A 20,082-nucleotide genomic window follows, 5' to 3' on the forward strand; every position below is an offset into this window, starting at 1 on the left:
TGTTTGTTGGAAAGGAGGTGCAGAGCATGTGTGCTCCCGGCCAGAAGGGGCAGCTGAGGTTGTCCCCCGCCCCAGGCATAAGCTACCAGTCACTTGCCCCTCCAGGGACTGTCCCCCGTGTTGAGAAGCATGCAGAGGTGTGACCTCACCTGGACGGGAAGCCAGTGGGTCCTGGCACCTGGGGATCTGCTGTTCCCCAAGCCCAGAGCCTCCAGCCCTTGCACCCAGGCCACGTCCCTTTATCCCTCCTCCGGTTCTGCAGGGCCACCCACGTGAGGCTGGGCCTTTGGGGGAAAGCAGACCATATGTCACGTTTCCCCCGAAGTAGAAGCAGGACCGAGCGTCCTCAGCTGCTTTGAAATGTGTTCCTTGGTGGCGTAGTTGCTTTTCAGTGATGCCCTGCATGGTTCTTCCTGGCCCGGTCAGCTGGGAGGGTCTTTCCCACCTGGTCTGAGTGGGTGCTGTTTGCCTTGCCCCCAGTGGGAAGCACCAGCTTTCCAGACAGAACAGCAGGCGCTTCTTCAGGGCAGAGGGATTTGCCAGGAACACAGGAGGCTCCCTTGGGACTGGGGAGGGTGAAGGAGCCCAAACACTGAAGACCAGGAGCCACCCTGGAAAGGGTGCGTCCAGCGCAGCACGGCGGGGGCATGTGGACTCCAGACAAGCCCGCCTGGCCAGCGTGTGAGTGTCTAAGGGAATGAGTTTAAACAAGTGATAAAGGGCTCTGGTTTTGTTTTTAAGCTCTGCTGGGCAAAGGAAAAGTATCTATGACTTTTCTCTGTTCCGGTTCCCCGGTGTGGTAGGGACCCTGCACCGTTCGGGCTGCCGGGACAGTTTCCCTGGGCAGCTCTAAGGAGTCAGTTAAAGTATAACAAATGCTTGTCTTTCTGGAGGCTCAGAAGTTGTACTTTTTTTTTAACTAGATGATGTGCGTCCCACAAGTCACACCTCGTGCGTGCACAGTGGGTTAGCAGTGTGCGCCCAGCAAGCCTTGAGTGGGGAGGGGGCAGCGGCCTGGGCGCCTGGGAGCTGCCTGCTGGGTCGGCTCTCTGTCCAGCTCTTACCTGAGCTACAAGCGAGATGGCCTGAGAGCATCTCACTTGGAGGCCATGACTCGTTAAGATCCATGTTGTATTTAAGAAGCTAATCTACTTGTCAGGGCACTCTGTAGCCATCTGTGGACCGAGCCTCCAGCTGCTTTTGCAGAGGACACTAAAATCGGGGCTGAGGAGTGGCTTCAAACCAGCCGCCCCCCCAGCCCCTGCCCCCATGGAGCACACCCAGCCTTCCGGGAGCCCCCTTAGTGTGGGTCACCCCCAACAGCCCAGCCCCTGGGTGCTCAGAGGGCCTGGTGAGGCCACATTTCCCCACACTTGTGTTTTTTCTTAATAGCTTTATAGAGAGGTATAACTCAAACGCCTATACCATTCACCTCTCAACGTGCCAGTGTGGTGGTGGTTAGTATATTCACAGCTAAGTAGAGGAACCCAGCTTTAGAAGACCAAGTAGCATTCAAGTTGCTGATAGCCCTAGCGAGGAGAGGGCTGCGTGTGCAGTGACCGCTGGGCTTCCTTCCTACCTGGCTGTACCACTCATCACAGGGGCCTGTGGGCAGTGCCCGCACAGGTATACTTCAGAGATAACTTGGGTTCTGTGCCAGACCACCACGATAAAGCAAATATCGCAAGGTAAAGCAAGTTATATGAACTTTTTGGTTTCCCAGTGCGTATACAAGTTATGTTTACACTATACTGTAGTCTGTAAAGCGTGCAACAGTGCTGTCTTTAAAAACAGTGTACGCACCTTAATTTAAAAATATGCAGGAAATGGTGACAGTAGACTTACTCAATACAGGGTTACCACAAACCTTCAGTATGTTTTTAAAGAAAAAAAAAAAAGCGGTATCTGCAAAATGCAATGAAACGAGATGTGCCAGTAGTTGCTGATACACACAGTGATGGCACGGCCATCTGCACTTTCGTTAAAAAATATTTCACTCCTTTTTATTCCCCAGTGCTAGTTTTAAGCCAGGTTGTTCCGTCTTCAACCTTTAATCCTGCTGTTTTTCTAGTACTTGACTTGGGGCTAGCGCTCAGTCAGGGTCGAGTGAAAGTTTCCTGCTGGGCAAGGTTCTAGATGGCTGGGTGTGTTGACACTGCAGAGCTCAGGTTAGCTGGCCTGTGCTCACCCCTCAGGCGCCCCAGGAACCCTGTCACCTTCCCAGGCCTTGGTGCCCTACCTGCAGAGTGAAGAATAGAAAACTTCCTTCCAGAGAGGGAGAGACTGACACGAGACTCCCAGTGACCAGGCCGTATGATTCAGCATCTCAGATAGGGCTTCTAGGGTGTTCCAGGGGAGAAGTCTCAGAGCTGGGGGTTCATTCAGGAAAGTGAGGAGAGAGCTGTTTCAAAAGGCCACACCAGAATCCTGAAACCTACAGTTGGCCAGGCCTTGGAGAAGGGCCCTTGCGAGTGCCGTGGGGAAGAAGCAGCCTAACCCATCACTGGGGGAAGGAGAGAGGGGCTCCAGCCCTGACATAAGGATGCCTGTGACAGCGAATTCATCATTACTGAACTGTCCACAGCTTGGTCCCTGCTTGGGGCACCTACCCTGCAGAAGTCCCTCCCCTCTGGGATCTCTCACCTTGATCTGTCCTGGCAAGGCCTGGGACAAGCCTCGGGGGGTTTCTGCAGCACTGGTGATGGGTCCCTGCTGGTGGAGGAGAGGTGGGCTCACCGCCTTGGCCTTGCCTTGCTGGGCACGTCAGCTAGCTATTGCTGTGTGGCCGGTCACTCCAGAACTTCCTGGCTTCTAGGCAGCTGAGCTCAGCTGGGACTGGACAGTCTGTGGTGGCCTCCCCACCTCAGCTGGGATGGCTGGGCCCCGGCCCCAGGGTCCTTCCTCCCAGTGCCTCCCAGCTCCCAGCTAGTCTCAGGTTCCTGTGTGAATTTGGATGGTGTGACGCTGACCCCAGAGGCCCAGCCTTGGAAGAGGTGCCGCAGCACCTCTGTCACTCTGTGTGGGTCAGACTGAAGTACAAGGCCAGCACATTTCCTGGGGCTGGGGAAGTGGACCCCCCTCTTGGCGGGGGGAGCAGCAGAGTCACATTGGGAAGAGGGCAGGTGTCACAGGCCATCGGGAACAGTGCCAGGTACAGGTGAGGTCCTTGCTGTGAGGGGGTGGGTGCAAACCCAGGCACCTGCCACAGAGCTGAGCCCCACTCTGGGGTCTCTCTCCCCTTCCTCTTCAGAAGCCCACCCTTCTCAGCAGAACAGAGGGCTCTCCCGGAGTGACTGAGGAGGTCTGCGGTCTGCTCCTGGCTGCGGGGACCTTGCATCCTTCCCCTGGGGCCTCCCTACATCTCCCCGCTTCTTTCCGTGCTCACAGTATTGGTGGAATGTGTGCAACATTGACCTTCACCTTCCTTTACCCATTCCAAGAGGAGGTTGAGCGCACTTAAGCTTGGCCAGCAGACGTCAGCTAGCCTTGCGGGGCAGCCCTCAGGGCATTGGGGTCAACAGGGACTCTGAGGCCAAGAGTGCTGGGATCAATTAGTGATGCCTGCCATGAGCACAGAGGAAGAGTGGTTGCGTATCTGCATCCGTCGTCCAGGTTTGCTTTACTTTCTCCTCTTCCTCAGCCCTGAACACACCAAGGTTCATCATGGCCATTCAGCTCCAGCCTGCATTGAATTTCAGGATGTTCCGATTTCACTTGTACTGTATTAGACAAGTTGACTTCCACATCTCGGCCCTGATTGAAACTGACTTCACGTTCCTGATTTTGTTTTAATTTTAATTTAATTTTATTTTTTGGCTGTGCCGCGTGGTTTGTGAGATCTTAGTTCCCTGACCAGGGATTGAACCTGGGCCCCCGGCAGTGAAAGTGCCGAGTCCTAACCACTGGACCGCCGGGGTATTCCCTCATGTTCCAGATTTGAAGTACCTTGAGGAAAGCTGTTTCTTCCATAAGCCAGATTCCCTGTGTGTTTAGAGGTCCCTGAGGGAGCGTCCACGTCTGGTTCCTCTTTGGGTCCCTAGAACCAGGCCAGGCTCTCACATGTCAGAGCTTGGAGGTAAGGAATTGGGAAGGAATGAGGATGGATTGGGTCTGAGGGTCCACTTTGGAGAGGGCAGCCTCAGCCTACAAAGCTGGTGAGCAGCTGAAAGCCCGTGGGCCGACGTCCACTTCAGTAACTGCCCTTTACTTGTGCCTTGGCCGGGAGCCACGCTGTGATTCTGTCAGGTCCTCAGCCTCCGGGCTGGACGTACACTGTTCCTTGGTCATCACCTCCGTCCCGAGACGTTTCTGCCCAAGATCCTGGGCCAGCAAGAAAAGGCTCACTCCCCCTCGGGCCAGGCAGGGCACAGGCAGGAGGACGCCCCTGGAGCGGGGAGCTATTGGGTGCAAAACAAGACGTGAAAAGCGAGGCAACCTGAGAAAAATCGGGTTCTCTGCTGTGCGGGGAGAGCATATCTGCACTTGACCGAGTTTTCAAAACCAAACTGCGGCCTGGCCACATCCCAGACTGGCCCGGAGGTGTGGGAGGGAAGTGGACGCGGCTCCCTCGGCCTGGGAGAGCTGCCCAGGGACACCGCAGAGAGAAGAGAGTTTGCCAAATGAAAAGGCAGATAGCAGTGTGGGAACAAAGATGAGATTTCCAACGGTAACTGCATTTTTTTTTTTAACCTTAAAATAGTGCCACACTTAGCAGTACACATTTTTTAAAAAATATCTTTATTGGAGTTGAATTGCTTTACATTGGTGTGTTTGTTGCTGCTGTATAACAATGTGAATTAGCTATATGTATACATATATCCCCATATCCCCTCCGTCTTGCATCTCCCTCCCACCCTCCCTGTCCCCCGCCTCTAGGTGGTCACAAAGCACCAAGCTGATCTCCCTGTGCTATGCGGCTGCTTCCCACTAGCTATCTGTGTTACATTTGGTAGTGTATATATGTCAGTGCTACTCTCTCACCTCGTGCCATCTTACCCTTCCCTCTCCCCTCCCCCCACACCCCGTGTCCTCAGGTCCGTTCTCTCCGTCTGCGTCTTTATTCCTGTCCTGCCACTAGGTTCATCAGTACCGTTTTTTTAAGATTCCATATGTGTGTGAGCGACACAATCTTATTGCGAATCACTGCCTCGCGGCCGCTCGCTAGACCACCCATCCCCTTCACCTGCCACATCGTCCCTCCCGTGAAAGGCGAGGGGAGCTGCTGTGGGGTGGGCACCTCCCCGGGGTGTCTGGGACAGTCATTGCCTTCCCTCATTTTCCAGAACTGCTTTCTGAATCAACTCCAGCCAACTGCAGAACATTTGTTGTTGACAGTTTAGAACAGTTTTTATAACGTGGATGAACATGTTCACAAAGCAAGGGAGATGTCTCACCCCAACATGAGGCTCTGCAGCCTCCTTTCCCAGGCAGGGTTCTGCCACCGCAGGCCCTAGGTGGCTGGGTGGACCCCTCAACACAGCCACGTTTCCGAGTTGAAAGCCGGGCCTCGGACAGGGGCTCATTTATGTCCCAAGGTCAGCATCTGGTTCCCGGTTTGGCCCCAGTCATGAGTTGCAGCTCTAGGTCATGGAAATGCAAGCCTGTGAAATATGCCGCTTATCGGACCCTAGATCTGGTTCTGTGTCTGGCCTTCTGGGGATCAGACTGCTGAGCCCAGCCAGTAAGGGTTGAGCTGTGCTGCTTTGCAGGAAGTGGCCTTTTAATTGGGGGAGCAGCTGCATTCAAGGGGAAGCTGTTCTTTGGGTGGCAGGAGACACGATCAGACCCTTGGGAAGTGGTTCAGGCTAGAGGGCTGCCGGTGCGGGCCTGGTGTGTCCTTCCCGGCCCACTCCGGACCACGCTGGGCTTTGTGTGGCCGCGTCTCCGCTCCCCGCTTGGCCACCTGCACGTGGGGATGGGAGCTGTGCATGCTGCCTTCCAGGCCACCACGCCGGTCCTGGGGGCTGAGGATCCGTTTGACTGATTGCCTCCAGAGCCTCGTGCTAAGTGCGCAGGGCAGTTTGCCGTTTGTCTCAGGTCTTTCTAAGGCCTGCATGGGTCTCCCATCTGTGGACCTTTCCAGGTACTTGTTCTGGCGTCAGCTGTCTAGACGACTGGTGCCGCCCAGAGGATCCTGGCAACTGCCTTTGGGCAGCAGTGAAGATCTTTGGGTGGACTTGGGCTGTGTGGTGGGAGGTCCTTTTCCCTCAGTGGTCCCAGCCCCACATGTGTGTCCTTTGGGGGCCTCAAGGGGTAGTCCCGCTGTACTTGGCCAACCCCCGTCAGGTGAGCAAGGAGGTGACCCTGCACAGGTGTGGCCATCTGCACATGTGACCGTCATCCCGTTATCCTAGCCAGCCTAGCATGGGGGTGTTGAGGCTGCTGTGGTGTGGGGATGCTTCATAAAATCTGGTCCATAGTTAAAAGAGGGCTTTCTGGGGACTTCCCTGGTGGTCCAGTAGTTAAGACTTTGCCTTCCAATGCTCAGGGGGTGTCGGTTCGATCCCTGGTCAGCGAGCTAAGATCCCATGTGCCTCGTGGCCAAAAAACCAAAACATAAAAACAGAAGCAATATTGTAACAAATTCAATAAAGACTTCAAAAATGGTCCACATCAAAAAAATCTTAAAAACAAAAACAAACAAAAAACAAATAAAAGAGGCCTCTCTGCCTGCTGGGTCAAACACGATTATTGCAGCCACTTTCCTTTGGGGTAAAACTGCTCAATAACTGAAATCTGAAAGCAGCAAAATCATGTCCCTGAGACAGTTCGGTTCTTGAGTTGCAAGCAACAGAAACCGACTCAGACCTTAGAAAATGACGCATGGTTCTGTAGGAAGGATGTCAGCTGAACTCACATGGTGTCCAGAAAGGCCAGAAAATGGGTCTCAGAAACACCACAGGGCAGCTTTGCAAGGCAGGAGTACGTCATCCCTTTTGGCCAACAGCAGCCCTTTCAGCCTGTGTCGCCTGGGGAAGGAGCAGTTCCAAGAAGAAATATGGTGCTGTTATCCAAATAAGGTGGCATCAAGGCTGGGTGGCCAGAAAGTTACCGAAGTCCTCCCTGGGGCCCACCACTTTCCACCTTGGAATTCATGAGGGCTTTGCACTTGGCATTCACTGGACCGCTGGCCACTCTTAACAAAACTCCGGCATCTCAGCCCGGCGTCATCTTTGTTTTCCACTGAGTGTGTCTAATTGCACAATTATTTGTGTGCAGCTGCAGCTCTAAGCAATACCGGGTCCAGGGGCAGACGTCAGAGCTGGCCCCGAGCTGGGGCTCTGCGTCCCTGCTTGTGCCAAAGCGAGCCTGAAACCAGCAAGTAATTGACATCAGGGGAGTTCGCTGAGCTCTCTGCCCTGCAAAGTTAATGCTGGACAAGTTGTTGAAAGCAGTGCACTGGTACACTTTCCTAGGTGTGTCCAGTTGCAGCTGGAATTATTCTGAAATGGATAGACCGAGTTCACCAGTGGAAAGGGGATTGTAGAAAGGGAATGGTCATTTTGACTACAGGGCCACCAGGACCCTCTGACCCTCATTGGCAGGTGTTTCCTCGGACTCTGTGGGGTCCCTGGTGCTATTTGAGGCAGTTCTCCTTGTTCCCTTAGCTTGTCTCCTTGACTGTAAAATGGGAATAAGATCAATCAGCGTTGTGTGATTCTTATCAGTCTTGGAGTTTGTGGGGCTTCTTTCTTGGGGTCCTAGCAGTGTCTAGTAGTTGGTAGCCTAGCTTTTGATCACAGACCCGTTTTTCATGACTTCTCATTAAACGTTGTGCCTTGCCTTTCTCCCCTAAATTCCCTTGACCATAGAGGAAATAGGGCTTCTCCCTCCAGCCTGAGAGCCAGCCCCTGAGTTGGTACCCCATTTTCCATAGTCTCTGAAAGGGTCATTTGCCATCTTAATACATACAGCTCTTAATCCATAATGTGTCAATTCTGTTCTAATACACTAAAATTTTTTCAAATTGTTAGAAGCACTGAAGGATGTCGATTAACGTGAGGTGAGATAAAAAGTCTAATTGCAACTTCATCTTCCCAGCATTTCCTGGGGTCTTCTGGGTACCTCTGCCCCCGACTCCAGCAAGACTGTAGGGACAGAGGGTGCTGGGCACGGTGGCTTGAAAGTAATTGGATTCCAAGGTGTGCAGGTGGCTTAGTCCCTTCTGGAACCAAAGGAGCATGTGTATACGGTATGGCCTCTTTCTTTGTAGAAGCAGACCTTGGCAGTGACCTGGCTAAGCTGTCTCTCATCCTCAGTGCTGGGGGGTCTCACGTGGCTCCCGTAAAGCCTGATCCTCAGCAGGCCCACACTATGGTCCCTGCACCTCATGCAAAACACCTGTAAATCTCGCCCACTCCCACCACCCACCCAGCTGTCCCCACTCAGCATCCTTCCCCAGCCTGAGCACCTCTGAGCAGCATGGTCCCTGTTGTATCTCCATCTCCTACCTTACCATAAAGAGCCTGCAGCCGGTATCCAAGCCTCGGGCCTCAGGAAGCTTGGGGTCTTGTGGACCAGCCTCAGCTGCATTCTGCATGCCCAGCCTGAACGAGGGCAAAGGGTGGGTTTCGCCAAAGAGAAAGACGACCCAAATGGGGGAGGGGGGCGATCGCTAGGCAACCCCGAGTTTGTTTCCCAGGTAACGGGATGCATGCATTGATGCTGTGGATGGACATGTTGTGGTGACGGCCCCTCAGCCTCTCCAGACGCCTGCCTTGTGCCCACTGTCGTTTTCCCATGTGGCTGCTTTTTAATTAACAACTCGGACTTCCAGTCGTGATCATGAACTTTAAAAACGTTGTCTGATTAACCCTCCTGCCAGCAACCCCCAGTGTGAAGTCGGGGTGTTCTTCACCCTGTGGGAGGGGCAGCCCGGGGCAAGTGAGCACATCTGCTCACGGGGTCCTGCAGGAGCCCAACCTTGGGCTCCGTAGGAGGCGTGTGGGGCGGGGGCAGACTCTGGAGGAGGAGAATGGGTCCTTGGGGGTGTGGTCATCTCACTTGGCAGAGAGGGCAGGCGTAGGAGCTTTTGTGTGTGGTCCCCGAGTTGGCACAACCGCTGCACCTTCCAGCTGCTTCCTCCGGTGAAGTACTTTCCACCTTGTGCCTCCGTTTCCTCTTCTCTAAGGGGGACGGTGGTGCTGTCTCAAGGGTGAAGTGAGAAGGTGTGGGACCCATGCGAAATTACTGCTCCCCCCCTTCTCCCTCCGCGGGGTCTCCAGGGCTCCTGTCTGAAGCTGTCAGCCTTGGTCTTTGGGGGAACCTTCTCCCCATGTGCACACAACACCTCGGCTCTCGTGGACCTGTCAGTTGGGCAAAAGCAGGATGCTAGTAGGGCACTCGCGAGCCCCCCAACAGCCAGCCAGCTTGGTGCCTGCTCTCCGCCTGCCGTGTGAGTTGAGGACTGGTGAGGATGTGGGGTAGGGGATCCCTGTTCCCACTCAGGACAGAGAATGTTGAGGCTCAGCTTCGCTTGGGGATCCAGGTCCTGAGGAGGCAGAAGGGCTTTGGCTGCCACTCACGGGCTGGGAGGGACCATGATCGCCTGCGAGGCCCAGCCCGGGGCCGCCCAGAGGTGGCTTGCTCCCCCCTGGTCACCCCAGCCTGTTCTTCTGAGACCAGGACAGAAGCCTCTTCTCTGCTCCGTATTCAAAGAGGTGATTGTCCCCCGATGCTGCAGCTGTGGCGTGGGAGCGCCGTCTGGGGCGGCGGTCGTGTGGGCATGCGGGATGCCCACCCCCTGCCCTGTGCAGCGCCAGTGGCACTGTGGCCACAGCACCAGACGGGGAGCTCCTCTTTGAGCATCTAGCCCAAGAGTGTGGCTGACTGGGTCCCGAGCCCTGGTGGCTAAGGAGGGGCCCCACCCAGTCTCGGGGCTGCCAGGAGGGGAGCCCTTACCAGCCGTTCTGAGCTGTGAGGCAGAGGTCCCGCAGATAAGCGTGCCAGCGGCTCCCGCTTTGGCCTGCAGGAGCCCGATCAAGCCCAGTGGCCAAGATGGCCACCAGAGGAGAGGATAAATAGATTCTGTGTGTGGGGAAGGAGACAAGATGGGCTGAGCCGGGCCTGGTGCAGTGGCCACGATCAGAGTTCATCTGAACATCTGAAAACCTCAGATGCATGGAAAGCTGTCTTGTTGTGACTTGTGCTCTGTGACGTCAAACACTTGTGATTTGATGAGAAAACGGGAGGTGCCCTGTCCTGGCCACCTCAGTGCTGTGCGGTATCTCCCGAAGCCCAGGGGTGTTTCTCCCATGCCCAGGGCGGGGGGGGGGGGGGTCATGGTGATTCAACATCAGGGCCAAAATCCAAGACCTTCCCATGTGAATTTGAAAGGAATGGTTTTGTGGAGAGGATGAATTGCCCTGGGCTGGTGCGTGTGCCGCTCGTGTGCCCCTTGTGACGGGTCCCCATGGCGGAGGGCGGACACTCCTCCCTCGTCTGGGTTGGAGGCGCTGCAGCTGCGCTGGGCTGGAGAACCAGCACTTAGGCAGCATGCAGGGAGGCCCACCCCCGGCCTGTGCCCCCCGAGCTGTGCGGTCGAGCATCCTTTGTCTCCATCAGAAGCACCAAGACATGAGACGGCCCTGGCTGGTCTAGGCTGCTGACAAACATGCTTACTCGGTGGTCCTTTGGGAAATTCCGTTTGGTCTTTTGAGTCCCCGGCAAGCCGCTTGGCCTCACACGCACACCTTCTCCAGCACCTTGGACTGGCTTCCTCTCCTCACCTGGCGCAGGTGAGAGGGCCCCTGAGCCGTGCCCAGGGCGCCTGTCCCCCAGGGGTTTCCTCCAGGAAGCTCCCATGCGATGCTGGTGCCTCAACGTGTCCCATTTCATCTTGGACCCTCTGGCGCGTGTGTGGAAGGGCAGTGGGAACAGGGAGGCACAGCGGAGGGAGGGGCCGAGGGGCGGAGCCTGCTCCAGCCTGGGGAGCCGTGGGCCAGGCCCCGCCTGCGTCCCAGAGGCCTCTGGGCCTTGGTGGTCTAGGCGCATACGGGTAGCCACCGTGCTGGCCCTGGTGGCAGAGGCAGGTGCGGGCCTGCCCGGGTTCCTGGGCCCGAGTCCCACGTGGCGGTAGAGTTTGTGCCGCAGCGCTGCCTGTTGGCTACATGTGTGCGAATGGAGGCATCTCAGCTCCTGCGGCAAGGGGGCTGCGCAGATGTTGCCGCTCGGTCTCCTTGGCTTGTCCCAGAATCCTCCCCGGAGGGAGGCACGTGGACGGCGGGGCGCGGTACCTCACTGGGAAGCACGGCCGGTGTGGGAGGCCCGGCCCCTCGCTGCGCGGTCCCGCCGTGTGTGGGGCGGGCCGCTTCCCTCACCCACCCCTCCCGTCCTGTCCCCACCTCCCAGGTATCCGCCCCCAGATCATGAACGGCCCCCTGCACCCGCGCCCCCTGGTGGCGCTGCTCGACGGCCGAGACTGCACCGTGGAGATGCCCATCCTGAAGGACCTGGCCACCGTGGCCTTCTGTGACGCACAGTCCACTCAGGAGATCCACGAGAAGGTGGGCCCCCTCCTCACCCCGCCCGCCGCCCTGGCCCCCCCAGGTCGGGTGGCAGCCGCTGGCATTCCGCGAGCAAGTGCTTGGTGCCGCCGCCGCCCTGACGGGTCCCCCGCCTTTCCACCCTCAGGTCCCTGCTGGCCAGTCCCTCTCACCTCCGTGGGCCTCCCTGGCCACGCCTCCACTCCCCCCATCCCCCTGGCGTCACCGAGCGGGCCCCTGAGCACAGCCTGCGGGAAGCTGTCAACACCCAGGCCGCGTCCTAGCTGGCTGCTTTCCCGCTAGAATCCTCTCCTGCGTGTTCAAGGGCAGTGGGGGCCTCCAACCTGTTCTCTGCTCGCCCCGTCACAGGTGTTAAATGAGGCTGTCGGCGCCATGATGTACCACACCATCACCCTCACCAGGGAGGACCTGGAGAAGTTCAAGGCCCTGAGAGTGATTGTGCGGATAGGCAGCGGCTACGACAACGTCGACATCAAGGCTGCAGGCGAGCTCGGTAAGTGCCTGGCGGGTGCCCAGTGAGTGCCCAGTAAGCGCCTGCTGGGGCAGAGGCAAGCCGGAACAGAGGGCACACAGTGCCTGCTCCCGGCTGGAGGAGGGGGGCTGGTTTCACAGGGAACCTAGCCAGGCACACCTCCAAATACACAGGTAGAAGCGTCCTGCTGGGTTCAGAGGCCCCACCCACCTTGGGACCCGTGGGGCTGGGCCAGGCTGTGTCACTTGGGAAGGATGCTAAGCCAGACAAGCCACAGGTCCTTCCGTGCAGAGGGGATGGTGAGTGGCCACACCTCTGTGCTGACTGGCCAGGACCCATCAACCGGAAATTACTTGCGCTGGGTGCACAGCTCAGGGTTTCTGGGTCTCCTCCAGTCCTGGGATGGCGCTGTCTCCCCAAGGGCTGCTGTCCACACAGGAACCTTCCTAGGTCAGGGCCAGTGCAGGTGGACCACTGCACAGCCCCTCCTGCCAAAGAAGAGCAGAGGCAGCAGATGGATCCCCAAAGGCAGGGCTCCCGGCCGCTTTCCAGACCCCGGGCTGCAGGTGCCCTGAGGGGGGGGGGCCTTGGCGTGGCAGCCTCCCTGTCCCAGCACCTGGCGTGGGCTCTGAGTGCGTGGAGCATTTGCAGAGGCTCAAGGGGCCACGCTTTGACAGCAGGAGTCCCCAGGCTGCCCTGCTGTCTTTGGAGGGGCCAGAAGGCTCCTTCTAGACCAGCCCCTCTCCGGTGACTGTCCTTGTTGTCTTTGAAACATGCCGGCCCTGCACCCAGTGCGTGGGGCTGTGATCTGCCCGGTGCCCTGCAGCCATGAGGCTGAGAAGGGGTACCTCAGAATGGTCAGGAACCCAGGCCTCTACGCCCCTGCCTGCTCCCGCCCCAAGCCAGCTTCTCGGCCCGTACGGAGCCAGTGCTCCGAAAGCAGGCCAGGTGTATGCGGTGCCTTGCCCGGTCAGCTCAGCACCATACCTGTGTGTGAACACCCACAAGCATGTGGTGTGACGGTTCCGCCGCAGCCCACAGACACCCACCCGCCTGCTGCTGCTTCAGCCCAGGGCACCCCAGTGGGCTGCGGCCTCCCCCCCACCCCTTGAGGTCCCAGCCCGGGGGCTTGAGTGAGGGCTGCGGATTTGTTTTAGCAGTTAGTTCCCTTGCTTGCATCGGGGCTGCACCCAGTTCCTGAACCACGGGGTAAGTCTTGTGGGCGCGTGCGGTGGGGGGAACCAGGCCCCCCTCGGGGGGCCTGTACTGAGTGGCGCTGGGTCTGGTCTGATTCTTCGTGATGGTGCCGGGCTGCTCTGCACAGCGGCAGGTGGCCTGGGAGTGGCGGCTTCGGCAGGTTGGGCTTGCCTCCCGGGTGAAGCCCAAGGATAAGGCAGGAGGTGGTCATTGCCCCGCAGGTGCTGTTCTTCCCCTCCCCTGTCCCGAGTGGGGTGCTGTGCAGAGGTGGCTCAGAAGATGGATCCTGGTTTTTCTTGGTCACCCCTGGCCAGTCTCCTTTGTCTCACCCCCTTCCTTGGGGGGTCGCTTGAGCCTGTACAAGAGGAGGAGGGGTTATGACAGCGGTGGCTTCCCACGTGCACCCCAAGCCTTTGCTTCCAGCCTCAGCATCACTCTGAGCCCCACTTTGTCGCCACGGAGGAACTTGGGAGGATGCGAGTCTTCAGAAGCACGTCTACTGTAAACTACAGCTTTCCAGTTTTCCCCGGCACCGGGAAGAATGTATTTGAAGACAAACGTTCTTTGTGCTCTTGATAGGGCTGAAATCCCAAGTTCGAGCAGAGACAGAGAATGTGGCTCGACACCCCCGGTGACTCCGGATCCTTTCCCTTCACCTACCTCCGTCTCTGCAGCATCTGCCCCTCTTGACACCGCCACCCGCAGTGTGTGCGACATTGGGCTTCCTTGCCAGGACCCGGCCACTTCTCTCTGGGGGGCGGGGGAGGGGGGAGATGGGATGGGAGGTGCCCGCGAGGGAATGTCCCATCTCCGCAGTTGTAGAAGCTGCCTCGCGGGCAGACCCACGGCCTGGGTGGGGCGGCCGTGTCCCCAGAGTCCCCCCACAGAGGCCAGCCGGGGGCCTGCGATGTTGAAAGATGTAAATGGCATGTCCGCGGTGGCCTTTTCGTTGATCCTGGTCCAATCTGATAAGGGAGCTGCTTCGGGGACATCTGCTGGGCCGTTTTGAAGGCAGTTTTCAAATGTGGACTCTGCAGAAGGAAAATGGGCCCCTGTCCAGCTGTCCTTTGTCTCCAAATGCACTTCGCAGCTCACTCGGTCAGCTGAGCTGTAATGAGGACGGAAGAGCAGGTGGCTCAGGTCTCTGTCCCTCCTGATGACGTCCGGGCCCACGGCGTGTGTTCCCGGGGGGGCAGCTCCCCTCCAGCGTTCCCTGGAGCCCATTCCTGAAGGCTTCGGGGCCCAGAGCACCTCGCCTCCGGCCCTGACACGATGGGCGAGGTGCTTCCTGTTCAGAGCAGGGAGCGGCTCTGGGCCACCCGCCGCAGGCGAGGACAGCGCCTGGGCAAGTAGAGGGATCCTCCCCATCTGTAGTGTCACCCCAAGATCCAGGAGGAAGCAGTGGGAGGTTGGAAGGCTGCTGGAGGGAGCTAGGGCCCAGACCGAGCGCCAAGCACTGTCACTCTGTGAGCCTTTCTGGCCAAGCTCGTTAACCTGGTGTCCAGCCTGGTCCAGTTCAGAAGGCGATAGAGCAAAGAGCAAAAGCATCAGCTGAGGGGACAAGCAGCTCAGCTCTTGGGCTCGGACTTTGGGTCCACGGGGGCTGCAGTCTTGCTCTGTGGGTGCCAGCAACTTGTCCTGATGGCATTTGGAGAATCACCCTGAAGGTATGAAGAACAGATTAGAAGGAGTTTCCCCTCAAGAGGGTGGTCAAGGCTTTAGAGTGTCGGCCATCAGGGCAGGAGGTCTCAGGGGATGCCAACAGCACCTCCTCCCAGGCCTTGGGGCACCCCAAGCCCATGTATCCTCTTTCCCAGGCCTTGGGGCACCCCAAGCCCATGTATCAGCTTTCCCAGACCTTGGCCTTGGGCTCTCCATACAGGCACAAGAGCCAAGGAGCTAAATTTCAAAGTTCTAGTGCGAAGGCGGAGAGATGGCCCCACTGCAGTCCCTCGTCCCCTGGGCGGGCTGGTGCGGTGCTTTCTCTCTTGTGGATGCACAGATTCTCTCCTCCAGCCTCATCACATCTCGTCCCACCTCCCAGGGCGCAGGGGGGCCCCTGGGCCTGGGCAGTTGGCTGCGTCTGCAGCAGAAGGTCCACACTCGGCTGTTCTTCTGCTGGACCTTCCCCCTGGGCTTCAGGCAGAACAGATCAAGCCCCATGAGGAATGGAAATTGTCCCAGCTGCCAAAAGATTTTCTTATACCTCTGGCATCTGCCTCCGTCTCTCCAGACTGCAGTAATCCTGACTTCTAGTCTAGCCCCAGATCCTGTGCTTGGTTATTTCAAATGAAGTGGGTGCTGCAAGACGACTGACTTGCAGCTCGTGGAAGGTTTGTCGGCCTGGATCTCAAAACGTCATCCCCCGGAAGCTGAGGCAGCACACGGATGCTTTCACCCTGGGGGCTGTCTGTCCTCCCGAAGGGGTCACTGAGACCCTGGACCTCAGGGCAGCCCTCGTGGGGTGGCGACACAGCCGCTAGGAAGGGGTGCTCCACGCATTTGGTCCCGTTTTCTGTCTGGTGGAGCTGCAAGTGCTCTCTGACCCGAGAAGATAGAGGAATGCAGGCGCCTTACAGGTGGTCTGGCCCTGCATCCCTGGCTGTGACTCCTGGGGTCCCAAAAGGGACGTTTTGAGCTGGGCCAACATGCTCCCTGGACACCTGTGACCCTCCTTGGAAAGCTGCTTGACTGGCGGACCCCAGGCCTTGCCAGGGGAACAGGGCTGGATCTAGGCCCACTGGCCCTCTGTGTGCCTGCCCCTCCCACATCTGGCAAACATTCTCCCCCAAAACACCCTCCCACTGAGGAAGGTCAGAGCCAGGGCCCTTCCTGCCTGAGACTTGGGGCGGTTCTCCCTGCAGTCCTCAGCTGCCGGCCTCCTGGTGCTGGGAGACTCTAGCCCTTCCTCTCTTCCTCACACAGAGCCTGAGGGATCATCTTCACCGGCTGCTCTCAGCCCTGAAAGCTCTTTCAGAAAGCAGGGCGGGCACCTGTCTGCTCTGTTGTCTTTCTGTCAGAGCGGGAGGGTGACCAGGGTCCACTGAGCAAATGTGGGGCTGGATTCAGACACCGGCTCCGTCCTGTCGCAGCCCACGGGCCTGGAAGGTGTTACTTTCTAATTCTTCTGTCTTGCCTTTTTTTTAAAAAAGAAAAGAAAAGAAAAACAAGTAATAACATGTTCGTTGCATTAGACTCTTAAAATACCATAAAACAAAAGGCCGGTCTCCATTACCCCAGCCCCGGCCTGGGAGGAGGATCCAGGAGGTTGCATTGCAAAGAGCCTCTGGTCTCCTGGACCCCAGAGACCATCAGGAGGGGGCCCTACACGCTAGCTTCCTGGCGCTGGATGGGGATGGTGGACGGAGCTGGACCACTGCTCGCTTCCCAGGGATGTGGGGCCTGAAGCACTGGGTGGGCAGGACACGGGGTCAGCAGGGGGCTGGGGGGTGAGCCAAGCCCCGGACAGAAGTCCTCCTGGGATGGCTACGGGGCTGGAGGTCCCTGGGCATCAGAGCCAGAGGGCTGTGTCCCCTAGGTGACAAGCAGGCCTCAGAGACCCTCACCTGCTTGGGGCCATACACATAGTCTGTGGCTGAATGGGCCGCTTTTGCCACCCCTGCCCCTCAGCTGGGTGCACTGGGAGCCCTGGCGCTTCCCCACAGAACTTGGGGTTCTCATCCCAGCGCCTGGCTCTTGTCGTTTCCAGGGATCGCCGTATGCAACATCCCATCCGCGGCAGTGGAAGAGACGGCCGACTCCACCATCTGCCACATCCTGAACCTGTACCGGCGGAACACGTGGCTGTACCAGGCGCTGCGGGAAGGCACGCGGGTGCAGAGCGTCGAGCAGATCCGGGAGGTTGCCTCGGGGGCAGCCCGCATCCGCGGGGAGACGCTGGGCCTCATTGGCTTCGGTACGTGCGCCTGCTCCGCCGGGGCCGCCGCAGGGACCGCCTGGGGGAGGCAGGCCTGGCCCTGGAAGTCGGGGTGCGCAGCGGCCGTGCCTGCGGGAGGAGCTCACGTGGGCCAGAGGAGGGCCCTTGCCCTTTGCCGGGCTGCCTGGGGTGGGAGGTCAGAGGTCAAGACTGACCAGGGAACTCGCCCGGAGGTAAGATCTGGGCTGCTTCTGGAAGAGTGGGTCCGACGTGGCTGGGTAGGGAGGATGCGGCGGGTGGGCGCCCCCAGAAAGGCGCCGTGCTCCCTAACTGCCCCGGGCAGAGGGGAGGGGCCGGTGGCTGAGTGGAGACCCAGGCAGTGGGCAAGGCCCAGCTGGAGGTGCCAGGCGGGGGTGGCAGTGAGGAGTCACTGAAGGATTTTTGCGCCAGAAGGTGGCGCGGTCAGGTCAGCAGCTTGGGAAGCTCCCCCAAGAGAGGGGGCGTGGTGAGGCCTCCCTCCGCGGTGGCACAGCCGGTGGCCCTGGGAGCGCCTGGGGCAGGCTCCTCGGCAGGAGGTGCGCCGGGTGGAAAGCAGGCTGCCTGCCACAGCTGTTGGCAGCGCTGGGCCCCGGGTCGAGCCCCGACTCGGCAAACGGGAGCCGGCGGGGCGGGCTTGCTCGTCGCTGAGTCTCAGTCCCACCGCTCGCCGGCTCTGTGACCTTGAGGACAGGGCCCGATCCCTCTGCCTCAGTTTCCAGTCTGTAAATTGGGAGTGAGCGTTGCACGGTTGCTGCCGGGAAGCACCCGGGGCGCGTTGTGACTGCAGTGCTTGGCTCCCAGAAGGCCCCCCCGGCTGCCAGTCAGCCGTCAGCTCGGGGCTCTGTGTTTCCGAATGACTGAGGGCAGGACCTCTGGGACGGCCACACTGCCTCCTCGTCCCACAAGCTCCCGGCCAGGAGGCCCGGGTACCGGCTGGAACAAGTAGGAGGAGCTGGGCTTCTTCCAGCAGCGCACATCTTTCCAGCACCCGGGTCTGAGTGCTAAGAGCCCAGGTTTCAGGGGTGATCGCACTCAGGGAGCTAATCCTTTCGCAAAAGAGTCTGTCTTCATTTCTCTGGAGTGGAAGATACAAAATGACTCAGAAATGCTGGTGCTCTGTGAGCCGCAGCGCCCTCTGCTGGTGCCCGTGGGGCTTCCCCGCGCTCTGGGAAGTGGGTCTTGGAGATGGTTCTTAGAACAACGTGCCTTCTTATGCCGATGCACAGGCCTCAGGTGGGCTCCGGCCAGGGTGCAGAGCCTCACCTTGCGAGTGGCCCGGCCACGTGGTAGAACACTTGTTTCCAGGGCGTCTGACCGCAGCCATCACAGCAAGTTCTTACGGGGGACGTTTCTTCGGCTGTACCTTTTGCCATCCATCTTTTGAAGGCCAGTCCCGTGATTCCAGCCCTGTTTACTCAAGACTGTAAGCCAAGCATTGCCACAGTCCCGGTGCCCCCCTGCACACTAGGTTTTTCTTTGCCACCTTTCCTGGTCTCTCTGGAGCCTCGCAGAACTGTAGGCAGAGCTGAGGCAGGAGGCGGCACGGTCATAGGCGGCCTCACGCCCCTGCTGCCGCCCTGTTAGGGGCTGAAAGCCTCCGCTTGCCTAAGAGTCGGCCGAGAAGCAGCAGCAGAGCCCGGAGTGTGGAGCAGGTTCCGCCAAACCCAGTTCATGCCGCCATGCGGGGGCCTGGACGGGGCGTTATCGCAAGCTTGACCCCAGCCCGGGCCGGTGGTGGGTACTGCTCAAGGCCAGCCTCCGAGTTGGGAACGAGCATGAAAAATCTGAAGGGAAAGCCTGCCAACAGTGACACAGTATTTTTATTTTATTTTTTTTTAAGGCCAAGGCAGTTGGGTTCTCCTCTCTGAGGCTGGGTTTTGATCAAGTCAGTAAGAGAGTTCATCATCAGGTCTTGCAAAATTTAGTCAGGAAAACCCCATGGCTGAAGTGGAGCCAGTGGAAAGATGAGGGTTTGTGAATTTATGAAAAGCAGAGCCATGGGGAAGGCTCTGGTGACTGGCCGTGACTCTCTGCCCCGGGCACTGCCGCCGGGACCCCATCTCCCGTGAAAGTGTGTTAGGACGCGGGGGGAAGGAGGGCAGCTAAGGGCCAGCAAAGCGGGGGGTGGCGGGTGTGCTGGTGTTGGCCGTGAGCTCCCAGCCGCTGCGTGGTGGGGCGCTTGGTTCCGAACCTCGGGTACATCAGAGGGGGGTCCTCGGGTCACTGCTGCTCTTCCCGCCCCTGCCGTCGGGCTGGCTCGTCTGCAGTGTGGCTGTGCTTCCTGGCTCACCATGTCCAAGTGGTGACACTGAAGAGGGATGGCACGAGGGGTGTGACCGCGGGCGACCCTGCAGCTGTCCCTCCTGATCAGAATGGCCTCATCAGACCTTGGCCTCCAGACCATGGCGGTGGTGTAAGTGCCGCCCATTTGGATTGCAGTTCAGCAGGAGGTGGAGGCGGTCCGCCACCCCACTGCCCTCCCGCGCGCCTCCCTTCTTCCCTTCTTCCTCCTGCACATTTGAGCAATGGTTTTCGAGCCAGATTTATTCTGCGCTCTCCCCAAATCAGCCCCTCCAGGTATCATTCACACCATTTTGTGTTCAAGCTGAAAACTGCTCTGGGAAGCAAGAGGCGCCGTCCATGGGGGTCAGCGGGTTTGCGCAAATGACGGCCACTCGGGAGTCAGGGAAGCCTTCGCGTCGTTAGGCGACGTCGCTTTCTAACTTGTTGGAGGCCTGACCCGCGCTCCACGCGTGCTCAGAGCCCCGCCTCTCAACCAGAGCACTTCCCCACATCCATCGGTGCTCAGGCCAGACTGCAGTGGTCAGGTTCGATCACCGTTCATGAGCAAACCCAGTGGCAATTACACAAGAGAACAGTCCCTGTCCGACACTTGAGAGCAATAAAGAGATGAAGCTCAGGTTAAGAAGCCCACTGTATAAGCAAACAAGTAGGGGAAGGAGAAATAGGAAGGAGATAATACCGGTGATGGT

At 58.5% G+C, this 20,082-nt stretch overlaps 1 protein-coding gene across 10 annotated transcripts in view; it reads left to right on the top strand.

Moving 5' to 3' along the window:
• The window catches only part of CTBP2 (C-terminal binding protein 2), a 165,005-nt gene that overhangs the window by 139,152 nt on the left and 5,771 nt on the right, over positions 1-20,082 (top strand). For all 10 annotated transcript variants that reach the window (XM_059900530.1, XM_059900533.1, XM_059900539.1 and 7 more), the window contains 3 exons: positions 11,350-11,504; positions 11,853-11,997; positions 16,883-17,089. In XM_059900530.1, coding sequence (XP_059756513.1) covers positions 11,350-11,504; positions 11,853-11,997; positions 16,883-17,089 — 507 coding nt within the window. The remainder of the gene's footprint in view (positions 1-11,349; positions 11,505-11,852; positions 11,998-16,882; positions 17,090-20,082) is intronic.

Source organism: Balaenoptera ricei, chromosome 16, assembly GCF_028023285.1.
Source record: "Balaenoptera ricei isolate mBalRic1 chromosome 16, mBalRic1.hap2, whole genome shotgun sequence".
In the NCBI taxonomy this organism is placed as follows: Eukaryota; Metazoa; Chordata; class Mammalia; order Artiodactyla; family Balaenopteridae; genus Balaenoptera; species Balaenoptera ricei.